We start from the raw sequence: 19,471 nt of genomic DNA on the forward strand, positions 1-19,471 counted from the left end.
GCTCATCAAATCATTATATATATATATATATATATATATATATGAAAAATACTGTACAGACGAAAATAAATAGTAATTTCGTTCATTCCCATCATTGTTCAAAGTTCATTGCGCGGTTATGATTGTTTGGTAGTATTTAATTTTTCTTCTTTTTTATATAAATTGTAATGATTTGAAATTTAGAACGTGTATTCATAAAAAATAAGGTAATTTTCAAAAAATATAAAAAAAAATATTTTACTTGAAAAACATTGATCAAAATACCTTTGAAATTTTTTGGAGGTATTTTGGTCAATTTTTCTTTCATGGGTACTTTTTTTTATATTTTTATTAGATGCATCTCAGTAAGATGTACATACCCTTCAAATTTCAGGTCATTCTGATTTTTAAAAAACAAAGGAAAAATAAAATACTACTGGACAATCGTGACCACGGGATGACGGTGATGAGGGTAGACAAAATCACTATTCATTTTCGCCTATAGGCATTAGGAAGACTTTTTCATATACATATTACTTTTTTCTAAAGGGTGCGGTTTCTATAAGGTTGCAATCTTAAACAATCCAATTAAGACGCACCTCCAAATGTTATCATAACATGTTCTTTTGTTGTAAAAAATTCTTAGAATTATCTTAAAATCGATTTTCATATCTAATTAAAAAATTTTAAACTCCAAAACTACTTAAAATCAAATAGACCTATAAATATATAAAAATCTTGAAAATTGATGGTCTAGATAATGTGCAGCAAGATGCACTATTTATGGGATTCAAAAACTTTTTTTTTTCATATTCATACTTCTCGATGTCGAAATGATAAATTAGAGGGTTTTTCAAAATTAAAACAACATTCCCAATATATTTTTGAGGTGCATCTTTGATTCTACATTTTAAGGTTGCAACCTTATATAAACTTTTCTCTTTAAGGTCGCAACCTTAAAATGCAGAATCATAGATGTACCTCAAAAGTTTATTAGAAAAGTTATTTTAATGTTGAAAAACCCTCTAATTGATCATCTCGACAATAACATGTATGAATACGAAAAAAAAAAAATTTGAATACCAGAAATAGTGCGTCTTGCAACACATTATCTAGACCGTCCATTTTCAAGATTTTCCTATATTTATAGATCTACTTGATTTTAACCATTTTTAGAATTTAAAATTTTCTAATTAGATATGAAAATATATTTTAAGATAATCCTAAGAATTTTTTACAACAAAATTTCATGTTATGATAAAATTGGAGGTGTGGCTTAATTGGATTGTTTAAGGTTGCAACCTTATAGAAACATATCTTTTTTTTAAATTTTGGGATGACATTTTTTTATTTTAAATTTTGGGCTGGTTTTTTTTTTTGAAATTTTGGGATCCATCTAAATTATTATTTTAATAGAAAGTTGCGAGGGTTCATGAGATAACATCCCTAAATTTAGGATCTAATATAGAAAGCTTGCCCTAAAAGATATCCCTCTTATAAGTTTTGCACGAAGTAGTAGATTGATAGTATACTCCTGCGGGAATAAAACATATTTTAGCAAAAATAAGTAGCGTGCTAGTAAATTTCATTAGGACAAGCTTTCTATGCTTCCCCTACAGCATAGAAGTTCTATCCTCGCCTTATCAAACCGTCTATTCTGAATGGAGGGCTAAGATTACCTCAATCACAGTATCATGTCTCTACACTATTTTATTTTTAATTTTTTATCTATAAACTATTTTGACACGAAATTTTGAACGTCCATTCCTCTATTAAACTCCCACTAGTAAAAAAAAAAAAAAAATCAATAAAATAAAATGACCAAAATATCTCTAAAAGTTTCAAGGGGTATTTTGATTATTATATTTTATCGAGAAATTATTTTTAGTATTTTTTATAGGTGTGTCCCAATGAGAAGATGACACGTACCAAATTTCATATTCATACAATTTGTATAAAAAAAACTAAAAATAAAATATTTTGAGATGTCGGATCTAATATCAAACGGTGAGTGGCTCTCTTAATCAAAATTGGATAGCTCGATGGTGGGGGAGGATAGAACTTCTATGTTGTAGGGGAAGCATAGAAACCGCATTATTTTTTGGGACTGTTCTACTTGAACCTGGTGACTTCACATTTTTATGGAGTTTACTTAGTAAATTATGCTCCTGCAAGATATGGTGTGCACTTCCTCCATTGGTCAGGAGATCTAGTGTTGTCAAGTTTGGTAAGGGATATGGTCGAGTAAAAACCACTCCAACCATTAGTTAAACTAATTTGACGGATCTTAAAAATACTAATAAAAATATAAAGAATAGTTTAAAATACCTAATATATTAAAACAAGTTGCCCACTAGGTTTGGATGGTCGAACCTGATGTGGACTAGCCAAAGCAATAAAATATTGGTCTTGATTGATTTTTACTAAACCCATTTTTTACTCTAGACCAGACCGTTTAGTACTGGTGAGCAGTTCGACCAATTTGATTATCTATTCAATCACGTATTGATAACTATAAGAAGACCTACTTGGGAGGATTTTTTTAAATCTCAATTTTTGGTAACCACCTAAATAAATATTTTAATTTTTTCTTTTTATTTTAAGTTTTTTAACTCATAGATCTCCCCCTTGTAAATTAGATGGTCTTTGTTCAATCTTGACACATTATTTTGTTTCAAATGCATGAAGAGCACAAATAAAGTATTTTACTGAGGATATACTATAGGTTGAAGAGGTTATATTCCGAAATCGTCCTAAAGTTACTCCAAAGGGCCAGAATAGAACATAGTTTGCTAAAGAGTCGTGCTTTATTTTAGGGATGGGGTTTCTATGAGACAACAGACTCATATGTACACATATGGCCTCGGCCTGTAATTCACTTTAAAGATAGATTTTTTATTTAAAATTTTAGGGATTCATCATCTAAGTCAAGCTGATCATAAATATGAAAAAAAAAAAAAAAAAAAATCTCTAAAATCTATAGAGAAAAGTTTATATATAGCCGAGGCTCTAGACATCAAATTAGAGCTTACTTAAAACATTTCACTAGAAGAGATCGTTTTGATGCCTAAATATCCTCAACTTGATCATCTCGACATCGAGATGCATGGACAAGAGAAAAAAATAGATTTCAAGTTTTGGAAATAGTGTATTTTGTTGCGTATTTTTGGACCGTCAATTTTCTAGATTTGCAAGTTTTCATACATCTGTCGATCTATACTATTTTTGAAGCTTTAAACTTTATAAATAAAGATAAAAATATATTTTAAGACTATCACAAAGATTTCCAGTATTTTTTTTTGACAAGATTACTCTAACTTTATTAATCAAACAAAATTACAATCTCTCAAGAGAATAACAAATCAGAAACAACAACGTTCTACAAAGTCACCCCTCGTTTTGCCAATCCATATGCTATGTCGTTTGCGTCCCTATACATATGTTGAAACTGGACTTCAATTCCCTCACAAAACTCCATTATCTTCATCCACTTTCTCCTTAGATTCCATGGTGGTCTTGCTGTCTTATTACACGAATTAATCACATTCATTGAATCTCCTTCAATGAAACAAGGTATACCAAAATTCCTTTGCACCACCAATTTTAGTCCTCTCTCTAGCGCTTCCATTTCGGCCTCACTCGCCATAGTTTCTCCACATGGTCCAACATAACAAAGCATTACTACTCCCATTGCATTACGCAGAATCCTTCCATAGCCAGCCGGACCTAGATTACCATTGGAGCTCCCATCAAAGTTTAGTTACATGCTTCTTTCCATTGGTGAAGACCACCTCCCTTTTGGTCTCACTTGCACAAAATTTTGAAGCACCAAATTATTCATATTAATGTCAACATCCACTTTAGATACTCCAATACCTTCATTGGTTATCGAAAACCAACTAAAAATCGATTGCATGATCTTTCTTTTTACCATATCCATATCCAATGATGTATTTTCAAAAGTCCTACAATTTTGCTCCAGCCATACCTCCCATAAAACTGCAGCTCGAATAATCTCCCTCAAAATTTCCCACCTTTGGGAGATAATCCATACTTAAGCATTCTAAGATACTAAGATATTCATATGGTTGTTCGGCGTTACCATTGAAAAACCTACCTTTTGCAGCATCCAAGCCTAAATATGAAATTAATGAGGACTATGTAGAAACCTTTTGCAGCATCCAAGCCTAAATATGAAATTAATAAGGATAATGTAGAAAAAGATGATCTCCAATCTCATCACTCTCCTTACAAAAAATGCAAACATTCGTGATAGCCTTTCTTCTCTTTATAACTTTATCAACGTCTTCCTTTGAAAACAAAATCCACAAAAAAATTTGAATTTTATAAGGAACCTTCCAACACCGAATTCTACTTATTATACGTTTGATCCAGTGAGCCCTATTATGAAAGAGAAGGCTATATGTTGATTTTACCGAGAAAATTCCGTCTTTTTCCACTTCTCACACGAACTCGTCTTTCCTATCCTAATAAGGTTTCAATTCATTTATAAGCAGCCAAGTATATTGCCCTATCAACGAATCTGGTACTCTATTATATCTGCAATTAATCGCCCATACACTTCCTTTAACATCATAGGCCTTGGATGCCAATATTGATTGCTGATCTATCGTGTCAAAAACCAATGGGTACGCTGTTTTTAAACTACAATTTCCCACCTACTTACTATTCTAGAATGATATCTTATCCTTGTTACCCATTATCCATCTGCAGCAACTCAACATAAAAATTTTATTTTGGAGGATTCCTTTCCAAATTGATGATTTAAGAAATGTGCCAAGGAATGTGATTTCAGTACAGGAAATTTTTGTGGTGGCCTTAAAAAACATTGTCATCTTTAATTATAGAATTTAAAGCTTCAAAAAATAATGTAAACCGAGCAGATCTATAAAAATTTAAAAATCTTGAAAATTGACGGTCCAAAAGTACATTACAAGATGCACTATTTTTAAAACTTGAAATCCATTTTTTTCTCATATCCATATATCTAGATGTCGAGATGATCAAGTTGAGAATATTTGGGCATCAAAACAACCTCTTATGGTGAAATTTTTGATGTGGGCTCTAATTTGAGTATTTAGAGCCTCGGCTCTATACAAACTTTTTCACACACACAAACTTTTTCACACACACACACACACACACACACACACACACACATATATATATATATATATATATATATATATATATATATATATATATATATATATATATATATATGGGTGTGGTTTCCATACGCAACCTTAAACAATCCAACTAAGGTGCACCTTCAAATTTTATCATAATATATAATTTTGATGTAAAATGTTCTTAGGATTATCTCAAAATCTATTTTCATATCTAATTATAAAATTTTAAATTCCAAAAATGGTTAAAATTCAGTAGATCTATAAACATATGAAAATCTTGAAAATAGATGGTGTAGATAATATGTTATAAGATGTACTATTTTTTAGACTCAAAATATTTTTATTTTTCATAGTCATACATCTCGATATCGAGATGATCAATCACAAGGTTTTTCAACAATAAAATAACCTTTTCCGATGGATTTTTGTGGTGCATCTGTAGTTCTACAGTTTAAGGTTGCAACCTTATATAAACTTTTTCTTATATATATAGGAAAATGTTGAGTTTAGCCCACTAGCTCATATAAACATATGAGTCCAACGACCCAGATTGAATATGGGCCGATCTGACGGTCATGACCTCATTTTATATTCATATTAGAACTTAAAATTTTAGGTGTGTATTATTAAAAAATAGAAAAATCTAATAAAAATATAAAAAAATAATTTTCAAGAAATAAATTGATCAAAATACCCCTGATATATTTTGGATGTATTTTTATCAATTTATTTTTTGTGAATTATTTTTTAAATATTTTTATTAAGTGCAAATTGATGAGAAGAACAGACGTCTAAAATTTCAAGTTATTTGGATTAGTAGAAAAACAATTAAAATTCAAATACGAAATGATGTTGTGACCGTTAGATCGTCCTAGATTCAATCTGAGCTGTTGGGATCATATGTTCATATGAGCTAGTGGGCTAATCTCAGCATTTATATATATATATATATATATATAGAGAGAGAGAGAGAGAGAGAAAAAAAAAATTACATAAATATCCGTTATACTTTGCGTTATTACGAATGTACCAAATAGTTTCCGTTATTACATGTATGTCTGTTTTTTACCTTTTATAACGTAATTTTTAAAAAAGATCACTTTACCTTTTTTCAGATGTTGAACAACCGAATTTGAGGGTTTATCAGATATTCAACATCCGAAAATAGGCCGACAGTTTAACGTTAAAATTCCTATTTTCGGGTGTTGAACATTCGAATTTAAGGGTTTTCTGGATGTTCAACATTCGAAAATAGCCCGATAGTTAAACTTTCACATTTTCATTTTCTGTTGTTGAGTAATCGAAAATATGTTGAAATGAGTTGTTCAACAACCAAAAATTTTCACGCTAAATTTTCCCGCTTCTTAGCAACTTTTTTTTTTTGTTTTTATATGAAGTTGGGGAAAATGAACAAAATACAGTATCTTTCGCGCATCATACCCCTTTTATTGTCCCCCCAATACAGTAACCCACAAAGTTGAAGAGATTGACTCACTATTTGGTCGTGATAGGTACCGTTCTTACTCTTGCCATATACTGTTGATTAATTTATGTTTATTTTGTCACAATTAATTCAATATTATATTTTTTTATTAGTATTTGTTGTGTATTGTTGATTAATGAATAAAATTTGTTAAACATTGTTGAAGTTGTTTGTTTGTATAATTATTTGTTGTTTGTATCATGTTGATATATTGTAGTCCTTGTTTTGGTTAAATATTGTTCAACTTGTTTGTTTGTATTAATATTTGTTGTTTATTTTATGTTTATTGAAGTTATGTTTTTTTTTTTTTGTTTATTGTCTACTAGTCACATTTTTAGTAATACACTATTTCAATCTATTATATAATACTCAAACCCCAAACTAGAGTTAGAAATATCCCAATATTTTGTATTCCTTATTGTATTGATTTTTTGTAACACAAATTTTGCTAAAACCTAAAGTAGTTATAAATATCCCAATTTTTTTGTATTCTTTATTGTATTGATTTTTTATAACACAACTTTTTCTATTCATTTAATACAGTAACATTGACGATGGCTACTGAGGGAATGCAACTCGTATTTTGCTATTCATTTAATACAGTAGCATTGACGATGGCTACCGAGGGAGTGCAACTTGTATTCCAATATGGGGGTCATTTGAGACACATGCAAATGAGGGAGTAATTTAACCAAGTGTGATCCAAACAATTGATAATTTAACCAAGTGTGATCGAAACAATTTAGCTATTATGCACCACAATACAAATCTATCTAATAGGCTTAATATGATTGATGTAAGTGACGATATAGATGTATCTTTAGAAAAGTATGCTTCATTCCAAACTTGTGAGATACATCCGCTTAACCCTAATGAAAAATCCATGCAAAACTTTTGAGGGGTGGAAAAAGAAAGGAAAGAAAAATAAAGAAAACTGCTTTTTGGCCCCAAACTTGACAAGCACATACTCTCGTCCTTTATGAAGGACATACAACAAAATTTTTTGAAAAGATAAACTGTAAATGGTTATTTTGCACTCAGAAAGTGCAAAAACCATTTTGAATTATTTCAAGAAAGGATGTTTATCTTCATATAGCAGTCACAGGTAAAAACTTGCGACTAAGTTCACAGATTTAGGAACTCATGGCAATTGTCTGTTTGATGCAATCTTGATTATCCAAAAATGTGAACAGAAACGCTGTATTGGTGCTTTTTTATAATCCTAGCGTGCTACTTATCATATTGAGGAAATTCTACCGCTGGAAATTTGTTCCATGAATATTAAGAGAGACTATGAGAGGAGGGGCCCAAGGAAATAAAAGAGGACAGATTATCTCTTTAACTTAATACCAATAAAATCATTCACTAGAAAGAAGAAATAAATGGTTGCAAGGAAGTTTCGTTGCTCATCATTTTCAAAATACTTTGTCCTCTCAAACATAGAGAATTAGGTTCACATTACGTAAGTGTAGAGAAAGACGGATGCCACAACATCGGAACAATCCACTTCTCAATTAAAGTAATAATGTTAAAGATAGATGCCACAACATCGAAACAATCTGCTTCTCAATTAGGGTAACAATGTCAAAGATGGATGCCATAATATCGGAACAATCCGCTTCTCAATTAGGGTAACAATGTCACACTAGCCCAAAACTCACAACCAAATAAAAAAAAAAGGAAAAACCAAAATGAAGTGGAAGAAAAACTAATGTTTCGTTCAAAGATGAAAAATGAGACAAACAAAAATACAACAATCTTGACCGAAGATTAACCTTATCACATGTGACCCAATTTTTCCCACAATACACTTCTCTTTGGATAGAGGTTTTAACTAGCATATTTCCAACAATAACTACTTACTTGTATCTAGTACTTTTACAACTTCCTAATGCACAAACTTGTTACAAGTGCTAAGTCACTTATGATAAAATAACATAAAAACCAACATACTTTTCACAAAATACTCTTTAATAATTTTAAAGAGAGGCAAAAACATGAAACAGATGGGACCCAAACTAGGGACACCTCCAAGTTCTCTGAAAATATCTGAACTTTTTTGCGAGTCTAAATGATTTGCACCTTGGCTTGATTAGAGGCTCTAGGGAACAAGTTCAACTGCATCGCTAACTCAAACCCTACATCGCTTTTCAATTCATTTTCTATCTTGAGAATAAGCTTCTCCAGTGTTTTGGTGACATTTGTAAGATTGAGAGAGACTAATGAGCTACAGAAGAAAAGGGAGCGTAATTCACATATTCCGATTCCTCTTGCTCAGAATATTCGTCTGGCTCTGTAAGAAATTTAATTGTAAGTTCTTGTAAGTCTTTTCTAGAGAGATAATTCACCCAGAGATCAAGACGATCAGAATTCGGGTTACTTCCAGCAGAAACCCATGAATCTTTCCAGTGTGCAGAAGAAGGGCCCGCCCACTCTATTCGAGTCAACCATTCATACCTATTAGCTAGAAATCCAGGGGTACAATCCTCTACAGCATTGAAGGAAGGGGTAGAAGCCCAAACATCTCTCCATCGCTTTGACAAAATCGAAGTTCTTCCGGCTTCTCTGATAGGCAAGTGAGAGAGAATTTCAAGCTTACGCGAGAGGAAAAGCGCCATTACCACAGAGGAAGCAGCACGCTAGAGGAAGAACCCCCAATTCCAAATGCATAGTAAAGTTAACCCCTCTTTATACCCTGCCCTTTTATTAATCTGGAAGACCAGGCGACCTTCATGAGCAGTCTGGAAGCTAACGTGCGCTCCCTCTCGAGAGTATACTAGACATCTACTCCCCATAGGTAAAAACACTAATTTGATATATATATATATTTTTTTTTCAAATTTTGGGATGACATTTTTTTATTTTGAAATTTTGGGAATATTTTTTTTTTATTTGAAAGTTTCAGATCCATCTAAATTATTATTTTCATATAAAGTTGTGAGGGTTCTAGAGATAACATCCCCAAATTTAGGATCTAAAAGATATCCCTCTTATAAGTTTCACCCGAAGTAGTAAATTGATAGTATACTCCTGCGGGAATAAAACATATTTTTGCAAAAATAAGTAGCGTGCTTGCAAATTTCATTATTTCTACTTGAATCTTGTGAGTTCGCATTTTTACGGATTTTACTTAGTAAATTGTGCTCCTACAGGAGCATGGTGTGCATTTACTCCATTGGTTAGGAGATCTAGTGTTGTCAAGTTTAGTAAGGGGTTTGGTCGAGTAAAAACCACTCCATCCATTGGTCGAACTAATTTGGCGGATCTTAAAAATATTTTTTGACAGGTTTTTGACCGCCTGGATTTGCTTAGCTAGGATAGTTGAATTGTTTCTTGCCCATGTCCCGTCAAGTATTGCCGTTCGATTTTTTCTACATTGATAAAAACGGTAATTTAACTTCATCTAGCCTTGGTTGATTTCATTTTTTGCCACAAAGTTTTAAGAAAGAAAGGGAAAAAGGAAAAAACTAAATAAAACATGGAAAAATATACAATGAGATCATTTACTTTTGCAACAAGGTAGTCACAATTAATCTTGACCATTAGACGTAAAATTGGATGGTTTCATTTATTCTACTGACCAAATTCAAACTTCAACAGAAATTTTATCATCTTTGTAACACATCCAACCTATCAAATTTCACATCAGATGGTTATAAGTATTTGTTAGCTCCTTATGTCAAAGGTAATTAGTCTCATTGCATACAATCCCATAAAATAGAACTGAAAGTGATGTAATATACAAAAGGCTAGAAGCAAAGAAGCACCAAATAAGAGTCACATACCACTTAAGCACACCTTGATGTTTTATTACAATCTTAGAAAACATGCTTCTTATTTATTTGAATTAATGTTCGAAAAATGTTGAACTAGATATGAAACAATTAATCTAAATTGGGGATTGTATACTATGAGACCATTTATGTTTATTACAAAGAGGTCACAATTCCTCATTTCCGTTAGATATCAAATTGGATGGCTTGGGGTGTGTCACAAAGTTTTAGAATTTTGTTTTTAAAAAATTTGAATCTTGTTAATGACACACTCACAATTACCCAATTTGAAACCTTAAACATCAATGATTGTGACCTCCTTATATAAAAAGTAAATAGACTGTTTGTATACTTTTCCTCTAAATTGGATTTATTAAATGAGCGATCGGGGCTTTCCCATAATCACCCAATGTCATAACTCATTTTTTTTTTTTCAGCTTTTTATCGATTCAACCAGATTGCCGATCTAGATTGGTAAATTATTTTGGTGATCCAAACCCTGATTCTGTGTCCAAAACCCTTGTTTAAACTAAGTGTGATTTTTTGACTATTTACCATTGGTATAAGGTCACAAACACTTCTAGCCATCCAATATAAAATTGGAACTTTTATTGTTTTTGAAATTTTAAACCTAATCAATGAACACACTTACAACCACTCGATTCAAAATATGATGGATAAAAAGTGATTGTAACGTTCTTTAATCGGTGTCCTTATATGAGATTTTGTGCGTTCATAATGTGCGGAATCATTGTCATCAGAAGGACTCATTGTCATGGCTGAAAAAAGGGAATAGTTAACACGTCAAAAAAAAGAAGAAGAAGGAAATACTTGGCTCTTCAACAGATTATGGTAAATTTTTGGGCAGACTTTTTAAAATACGATAATTTAATAAAGGAAAAATTTTATATGAGTTCAAGGCTCTAAACAATCAAATTAGAGCGCATATCAAAAATTTCACTAGAAGAGGTTCCTTTAATGCCCAAATATCTTTAAATTGTTAATCTCGACCTCAAGATACATGTACACGAGAAAAAAATGGATTTAAAGTTTTGGAAATAATGCATCATGTAATGCATTTTTGGTGCGTCAATTTTTAAAATTTTCAAATTTTTATAGATAAGCTCGATCTACGCTATCTTTAAAGCTTTAATTTTATAATCAGTGATGAAAATATATTTTAAGACTATCACAAAGATTTCTAGTAGAGAAACCACATTTTTTTATACTACCTGAAGGTGCGCTTACTTTGATTTTTTTAGAGCCTCGGCTCTATTCAAACCACACCGATTAACAAAACATGTAAAGGTAGGCAGTTTTTCTAGACTTTCAATATAGGAAAAATTACATATTACCTTTCACACGGTTTCAATGCGGACAGCATGCGGGCTTGGCAATAATAATATTTTTTAAATATAATTTTATCCTAATGTTTAGATAAAAGACGTTGACAATCAGATACCCGAAATACAGGGTCAAGTTTATATCTTTTTAAATATATAATTTGATTTTAAAAAAAATTCTTTTTGTACTTTTCATTTTAAACTTTTATTTCTCGTTAGACTTAAAGTTTTAAAATATATCTCGACATGTAGGGATCCTATATATTATTTTTTATAATCCTCTATACTAACTTTACTCCTTTTTTATTTTTTTTTACCTAAACAAATTTTAAAAGGCAAATCTTTTATTACCCAACTCTCTCTACGTTTCTTTTTTTATTTCTCTCTAACCTCTTTTTCCCTTTACTTTCTCTCTCATCACGATTGCAGGGACTCGTTTTTTTTTTGAAGACCAAATTTTTATTTTATTTTATTCTAAAATTTCCTTTTTATTTGATTAAACCTATGAAAAATCCATCTATCATTTATTGATTCAATAAAGAGAAAAAGCTAACAAGAATAATTTTAGATTCATTACAGCATTATCATATCCCAGGAGAAGTTAAAATCCCAATGTAATTTTTCCCCATGGTAATAAGCAGTACCGACATAAGTGTAACAGTGGCTACTTGGACATCCACACGAGCTCTGATAAGTTTCTGAACCAACTGAGAATTCCCTTGCCTGAAACTGCTTAAGCCTACAGTAAGAACCCCTGCAGTTAAAAGTCCACCGATTGGTATGAGGGGGTTTCTGACGCGCTTCTTCTGATCGCCAAACAAGTCTTCTGTTTCCAAATGGGGGATCCCAGTCTCAGTCGAAGAACCCATCTTTCAAGTTTCACAGAGACACTGCTACACCGCTACTCATTACTCTCTCTTTCTGCTTTTTCCTATCCATGGAGTCCAGTTTCTTGCTTTATTATTCGTTTGTGTTCGAGGGTTGTTGTAGACATCCCACCATTTCTTAACCAGCATCTTTATGTCTTCTCTCTGCATGTTCTCTTCCTTGCCGGTGTACCTCCCTGGCTTCAACCCTGTTCCAACAAACACCACAATTGACCTTCTTCAGCTCCACATTTTCCAAATGGCCCCACAACATGGCCATAACCAGATTGTAAACCAGAAGAATCGCCGTGTACACATCTTTGAAGAATATGGTCAAGAAGTACTCAAAAAAAATTAAACCAACACAACCCATTAACACTTTTCATTCAAACCTAGAGAGAGAAACACACCCAAAATTGTAGAGTAACCTAGAGAGAGAAAGATACACAAAATTGTAGAATAACCTAGAGAGAAAAAACACACCCAAAATTGTAGAATAACCTAGAGAGAGAAACCCAAAAATTGTAGAATTTAAAGAGAGGCATAGATGGATCACCAAGGTGAGACAGCCATTGAACCTTGCCTGGTCACTGTTGGCAATACCCAATCTTGTATTGAGGGGTGTGAAAAACTTCTAGAAGTGATCAGACAAGATCAGTAGGGGGCAGAAAGAGAGTAGGGGATGTTTAAATACATAGAGAGAGAGAGAGGTTATTTACCCAAAAAAATAATAATAAAGAGAGAGTTGGGTAACGAAAGAGGTATTGGGTCTAGCGAGAAAGAAACTTAAAAGCAGGGGTACGAAGATATTGTCCTTTAGATTCGGACGTTTAGGTAGGGTAAGTGGTTTAAAAAATGGATCGGTGATCCGGATTAGGGTATCCCAAAAATCGATTTGGATCAGCGAATTGACGATTCGGATCGAGAAACGAGCAGAATCGTATAGATTAAGCTTTAAAAAAATTATTATAATTCATCATAAATATTATTTTTTAGGAATCCAATAAAAAATAGTGGTACTATATTATTAACTTTTATTGTTTTTATCAATTTATGAATATTGAGATGTTCTTTCCTTGTGTGACTTTATGTTGACCATTAAAATTACATCACACAAAAAAAATCATAGAATTATCATGAATTAATTATATAATCATATATAGACTACAATAAAGAGTTAACTAAATCGATGAAAATTTGGCCACTAAAATCTCAAATTGGCAGAAAACCCTAATCGGCTTAAAAAACCCAAATTATTACAACCTAACTAACTATAATATTATACCAACAATATTTTATAATTATTTTATTATATAAATAATAACAAATCCAAAATATTTTATAATACCATCTAATTTAAAATGTATTATTGACAACTGTAAGAAAAATAGTACACTATATGATTTATAATACAAAAATTAATAAATAAAATAAAAGATTTGGTTATCAATGTAGAAATTATTAGAATGCGTACCAATTTTTTTTAATTTTTTAGGTTTCTAGAATAAATTAGTAGAAAAGATTGTTAGCAGAAAGAGAAATTTCAAATGGCCTCATTGTATGATCCTATCTTTAAATTAATATTACTAAATTTATGTTAAAGACCATCATGTTATAAAAATAAAAAATATAATTAGACCATTTATTCCTAGGTTGTATTAAGAAATACCTTTTATTTTTTTGACAAGAAATACTTATTGTGTTATCTTTTATTTTTTTTTACAAGAAAAATAAGATACTTGTTGATTATCTTCTTTCTTTTTTTTTACAAAAGAAGAAGGCGATGTACTACATTTGTTTTTGCTTGTTGTATTACTTTTTATTTTTTTTACAAGAAAAAAAAAAAATGATGCTAGCAAAGTACATTTTATTTTTTTATGCCTTTTGCTTTATTTTTTTTGCAAGAAATACTTGTTATATTACCTTGTATTTTTTTTACAAGAAAAATAAAAAAATATTGTATTATAATTTTTATGTTTATCTTGAAAAGCTTTTTATTTTATATTTTTTCTAATTTTTTACAACAGTATTTTCTGCCTTTATTTATTTTTGTTGTCAAAATTTTTTTAATGCCTTTTGTTTTATTTTTTTGCAAGAAATACTTTTTATATTACCTTGTATTTTTTTTACAAGAAAAATAAAAAATATTGTATTATATTTTTTATCTTTATCTTGAAAAGCTTTTTATTTTTTATTTTTTAAGCTTTTTTTACAACAAGAAAAGCTTTTTATTTTTTCTATTTTATTACAAGGTTTTTATTCATTATCTTAAAAAAAATGTTATATTATAAAGGACAATGGGTAGGAGGGTTTGAACTCAAGACACCCGCTTGAAAATTCAAGGTTGTCAACCAATATCACCACATTGCTTGATGTGTTTTATTAGCAACTATAATATAATACATATTGAATCATCTTGCTTGAATGGTTTTTTGTGAGAATTATCCCACAACAAAGGATGAGAGACCTTTTGTTCTCTATAAAGTGCTGTGTACTAGTCATTCAGTCACACGTGTAGAAAAGCGAGGGGGGCATACGAGCGAGGTGAATTGCCACACGTGGAGGGTCTCGTGAGGCGGATACGTGTGAACCCAAAAATTTTCGGTGAGACTCGCGATTTTACTATTGGGAATCCAAAAATTTTCGGTGAGACTTGCGATTTTATTAGGAATCGCTCGGTTCTCTCTAGACATGGGCGATTCCGTATTTTTTCGTGGAACCGGCTCGGTAGCCGACAATTCCCGAATCGAACCGAAAGATTTTTTCATGAAACCGGCTTGATAGCCGACGAATCCCGAGTCGAACCGGGCGATTCCGGCTCGACTCGGCGAGTTTTCAAACACTGGGTAAAGCACATTGGGAATAAACAGGGTGCAGTTATCCTAAATACAGCGTCAAGCTTATCTAGAAAATTAGCATATTTTTTGGAGAAGGGAAAGATATATTGCAGAAGGCGTAGTCTTTTGCTAAAAAGGGGACACCAGCAGGAGCTGCACTTTTTGACAACAAAATTTTTTGATCTCTGTTACTCATGCCGATGGGTATTCTTCTAGAAGCAGATAGAATCAGCTCTCTACCAGACTGCCTCCTAGAGTCCATTGTCTCTCTCTTGCCTATAAGAGAAGCAGGCAGGACTTGTATTTTGTCTAAGAGATGGAGGTATGCATGGGCTTCTGCTCCCTCATTGAACATCACGGATGATACCGGCAACATCAACTTAGATTTAAACTGGTCTTTTATTGTTGAGCAAGCCCTTTCTCTCCACAACGGCCCCATTCTAGATTTTCAATTGAACACACGAGCAGGTCAATGTGATTTGGATCGATGGGTACCTTTGTTAACAAGAAAAGGCCTGCAAAAACTCAGACTGAGCTTCGATCGTCAGGTGAAAAAAGAAGTGAATGTCATTATTTTGATGAGTTATAGAATGCACACTTCTCTATTTTGTTGTACCTCTTTGGTGTCTTTGGACTTGAGTTGTTGCTCACTCAATCCCTCTTGCGATTACAAGGGCTTACCATCTCTCAAGTTTCTCACTCTAATGAGGGTGAGGCTTACTGACTCCATATTGGAGTCTCTAGTTTCAGGGAGTGGGCGGTTGGAGAAATTAGTACTATTTAACTGTGATGGCCTTTCCCATCTCAAAATTCATGCCTCCAGCCTTTCATTTTTATTTGTACAAGCCAAATTTAGTGCCATAAATTTGAGTAAAAGTTCCAACTTGAAAGCGTTTGTCGTAGTTCTCCACAAAAGGGATAATGCCTTTGCTTCCATGACCAACGTTCTGGAGGGTCTCCTTGGATTAGAGGTGCTTTTCTTTTATGATTCTTTTATGCAGGTAAGAATTGCTCCCAGTATTGTTCTAATGTATATTGATGGATTTGGATTTTTTTGGTGAGATTTTTTTTAACACTATCAGTTCTATAGAGATAATTGTACCTGCGTTTCTTGATTTTGTCGCAGTATTTTTTCAGAGGAGATGTTCCTGAGAGACTCTCTACCACTTACAATTATCTCAGGTTTTTAGTTCTGGTTTTAAATACAAACAAGATAATGGAGGTTAAGGGCTTTGTTTGTCTTCTGAGAAGTTTCCCAAACTTGGAATATCTCACAATTCAGGTATGCTTGATCATAAGCTCTCATTTAGCTTATACTTTTATTTATATTTTTCATACATTACTTGGTGCCTTTATATTTCTTGATTTCTTTTTTGGTTTTATTTTTTGAAGGTTTATTGCCATAGACAGCTTGAAAGCCAAAGTGATGGATGCTTTTGTGAAAACATGAATTGTCAATCTGGATCTTGGTTGAGTTGCCTTAGAAGAGTGAAAATAAGGCTGGGAGAGATTCGGTTGGAAGATATGGAATTAATTAAGTTCTTGCTATTGAACACCAAAGTGCTGGATAAATTCTTCATTGAGACTAGCAAAGGCATGGATCAAGCCATACAATTAAGCCTCGAAAAGCAGTTGCTCTTGCTTCCGAAAGCTTCTTCTCGTGCCAAGATCATATTAAAAAATTCCTGTTAAAACTTGCAAATTTTCGAAACCAAACCTCGTATTTGGTTAATTTTTTGAGGAAGAATGCTTGTTGCCTATCATCAATACATTTTAAATGATTATCATATTGATTGATAAAGTTTTCATCAATTTGAAATTTGTGCGCATTGGCTATATTTTGAAGCTGAAGGCATTTTTGGGGGACAGCATTTAGGTTCAAAACAGTTGCTTTTATGTCCCCAGCAATTTGAGATATGCTCTTCTATTTTAAAACATGCTATAACAACACATATATAATGCTATTCACCATTATACTGCTATCTTTTAAACACTCTTGTTGTATTCTGGTTATTATCTTTTGTCCAGAAACAAAAAATAGCCTGCAAGTTTAGGATTGCAGTCATTGAGAAGGATCATGCAACTTTTGGACAATTATGCAACTCTTTTGAAGCCACTGAATATAATTAAGGAATAGCTTCAAAACCATAGCAATTATTGCTTAGGGCAGAAAGTACATGAAAACAGATGGGTCAAATGTTATATTTTTGTTTTACAAAATAGTTTTGTATTTCAAAATAGAAAAACCTTTATATAAGGTTGCAACTTTAGAATGTAGAATTAAAGGAGCACCCCAAAAGTTAGTCATAAAAGGTTGTTTGAATGTTGGAAAGCCCTCTAATTTATCATCTGGACATCAAGATGCATGAATATGAAAAGAAATAAAGATGATGCATGAATATGAAAAGAAATAAAGATTTTGAGTAAGTGATAATCTTGCAACACATAATCTAGACCGTGCATTTTCAAGATTTTCATGTATTTATAGATCTACTTGATTTGAACCATTTTTAGTGTACACAATTTTATAATTAGTGATTAGTGATGAAAATAGATTCTCAATCCATCCTAAGAATTTTTTATATCAAAATTACATTTATAATAAAATTTAGATGTACACCTTAATTGGCTACAACTTTATGCAAACCACTTAGTCACGCATTGAAGATGAGAGTATGGACTGAGTGGTATTTAAGTGTGGCATTCTCATGTTTTATGTTCTTAGAACAAAGTTGAGAGTAAGATGAGAGCGTGGACTGAGTAGTATTTAAGTGCAGCATTCTCATGTTTTATGTTCTTAGAACAAAGTTGAGAGTAAGATGATAATGTGGACTGAGTGATATTTAAGTGCAACATTATCATGCTTTATGTTGTTAGAACAAAGTTGAGAGTAATGGTGCATGTACAGAGCACATGAAGGGTGGTGTAAAAGCTCATAGAGATAGAATTTAAGGGTGGTGTATGTAACAATCGAATTTAAGGGTAGTGTATTTAACAAACAGGTGATTGTTGGGGAGATCACAACCATCGAATTTAAGGGCGGTGTATGCGACTGTTGGTGGAAAATGCAACTCATCCCTATCTATCTCTACACTTTTTTCTCTCTGTAAAATTCAAGACTCTCGTGATGTACAAAATAGCCTTCTAGTTCGAATGCATAGAACTTAGAAGTGCACAAGAGAACCTTTTGTTTTTTTGTATCCCGGTGCGTAGAACTTAGAAGTGTGCAAGAGAAATTTTTGTTTTTTTGTATCCCGAGGTCGATTGCTATTTCTTGTTTACACATTTCTTATTGTCGGAGGGGATCGAATATTGTCTTGAGAAAATGTTGAGTTTGAAAATAGTAAGGGAATTCAACTAATTTGCTCGTATTTTTTGTCCCTTTTCACCCAAACAATTTTCCAACATCAAATCCTGGTGAGTTATTGAAAGAACTAATTTCTAACAAGCAATGAGTGTGGTGACCATTATGCATGATGCAAATCCACAAAAATGCAAACAATAGAAAAATTCAAAAGGTAAATTTACTATTGATCTTTTGTCTGAAATCTCTCTCTTTCTCTCTCTCTTGTTACAAGAAGCTTTAAATGGTTGATTAACTAATTATAGTGAGTAACTATTTTTGCTACATTTGAGAGACAAATTTTGTTAACATTGTTAGGAATGTAGGAATATTCTAACATTTTTAGAACCACACTAACACTAAAGCGTGAATTCAGGCCAAATACACCGAGTTTGTCGCAGCAATTATTCCTTGTGACCAAGCTCACCAAGCTCTATGACCTTTGCAAAAAACTCATTTGACTCCGTAGCACTCTCACACAAAGCTGAGATAGATACAGTAGATTAATAAATCAGGAAGTTAGAAAAATTAGATGATCATGATCTAAATATTCAAATATACAACAAGAATTTGTAAAACCATTCAAGAGCAAATCAAGCCAAGGCTTGTGATAACTACATTGCAGTAGAGCAGGAGATGATTCACGCCATCAATTCACGAGCCATGGCCATGGGATTCAGAGTAGACACTTTGA

At 32.2% G+C, this 19,471-nt stretch overlaps 1 protein-coding gene and 1 long non-coding RNA gene across 2 annotated transcripts; one reads left to right on the forward strand and one right to left on the reverse strand.

Moving 5' to 3' along the window:
* Positions 1-12,236: 12,236 nt before the first annotated feature.
* Positions 12,237-13,362, reverse strand: LOC148779673 (uncharacterized). Its single transcript, XR_016045102.1, has 2 exons — positions 13,154-13,362; positions 12,237-12,806 (listed from the first exon to the last, which is right to left on the reverse strand). It is a non-coding gene; the product is annotated as an uncharacterized LOC148779673 (long non-coding RNA).
* Positions 13,363-15,539: 2,177 nt separating this feature from the next.
* LOC148779674 (F-box/FBD/LRR-repeat protein At1g13570-like) lies at positions 15,540-16,601 on the forward strand. Its single transcript, XM_088852042.1, has one exon. The coding sequence runs from the start codon at positions 15,629-15,631 to the stop codon at positions 16,493-16,495; it is 867 nt and encodes a 288-aa protein (XP_088708168.1). The 5' UTR covers positions 15,540-15,628; the 3' UTR covers positions 16,496-16,601.
* Positions 16,602-19,471: the final 2,870 nt, after the last annotated feature.

This window comes from Amborella trichopoda, chromosome 11 (genome assembly GCF_054954075.1).
Source record: "Amborella trichopoda isolate Santa Cruz 75 chromosome 11, AtrichopodaSantaCruz75HAP2 v2.0, whole genome shotgun sequence".
Classification (NCBI taxonomy): Eukaryota; Viridiplantae; Streptophyta; class Magnoliopsida; order Amborellales; family Amborellaceae; genus Amborella; species Amborella trichopoda.

Coding starts and splice junctions, on each gene's coding strand:
- LOC148779674 (XM_088852042.1), top strand. CDS start 15,629: ATGCCGATGGGTATTCTTCTAGAAGCAGATAGAATCAGCTCTCTACCA.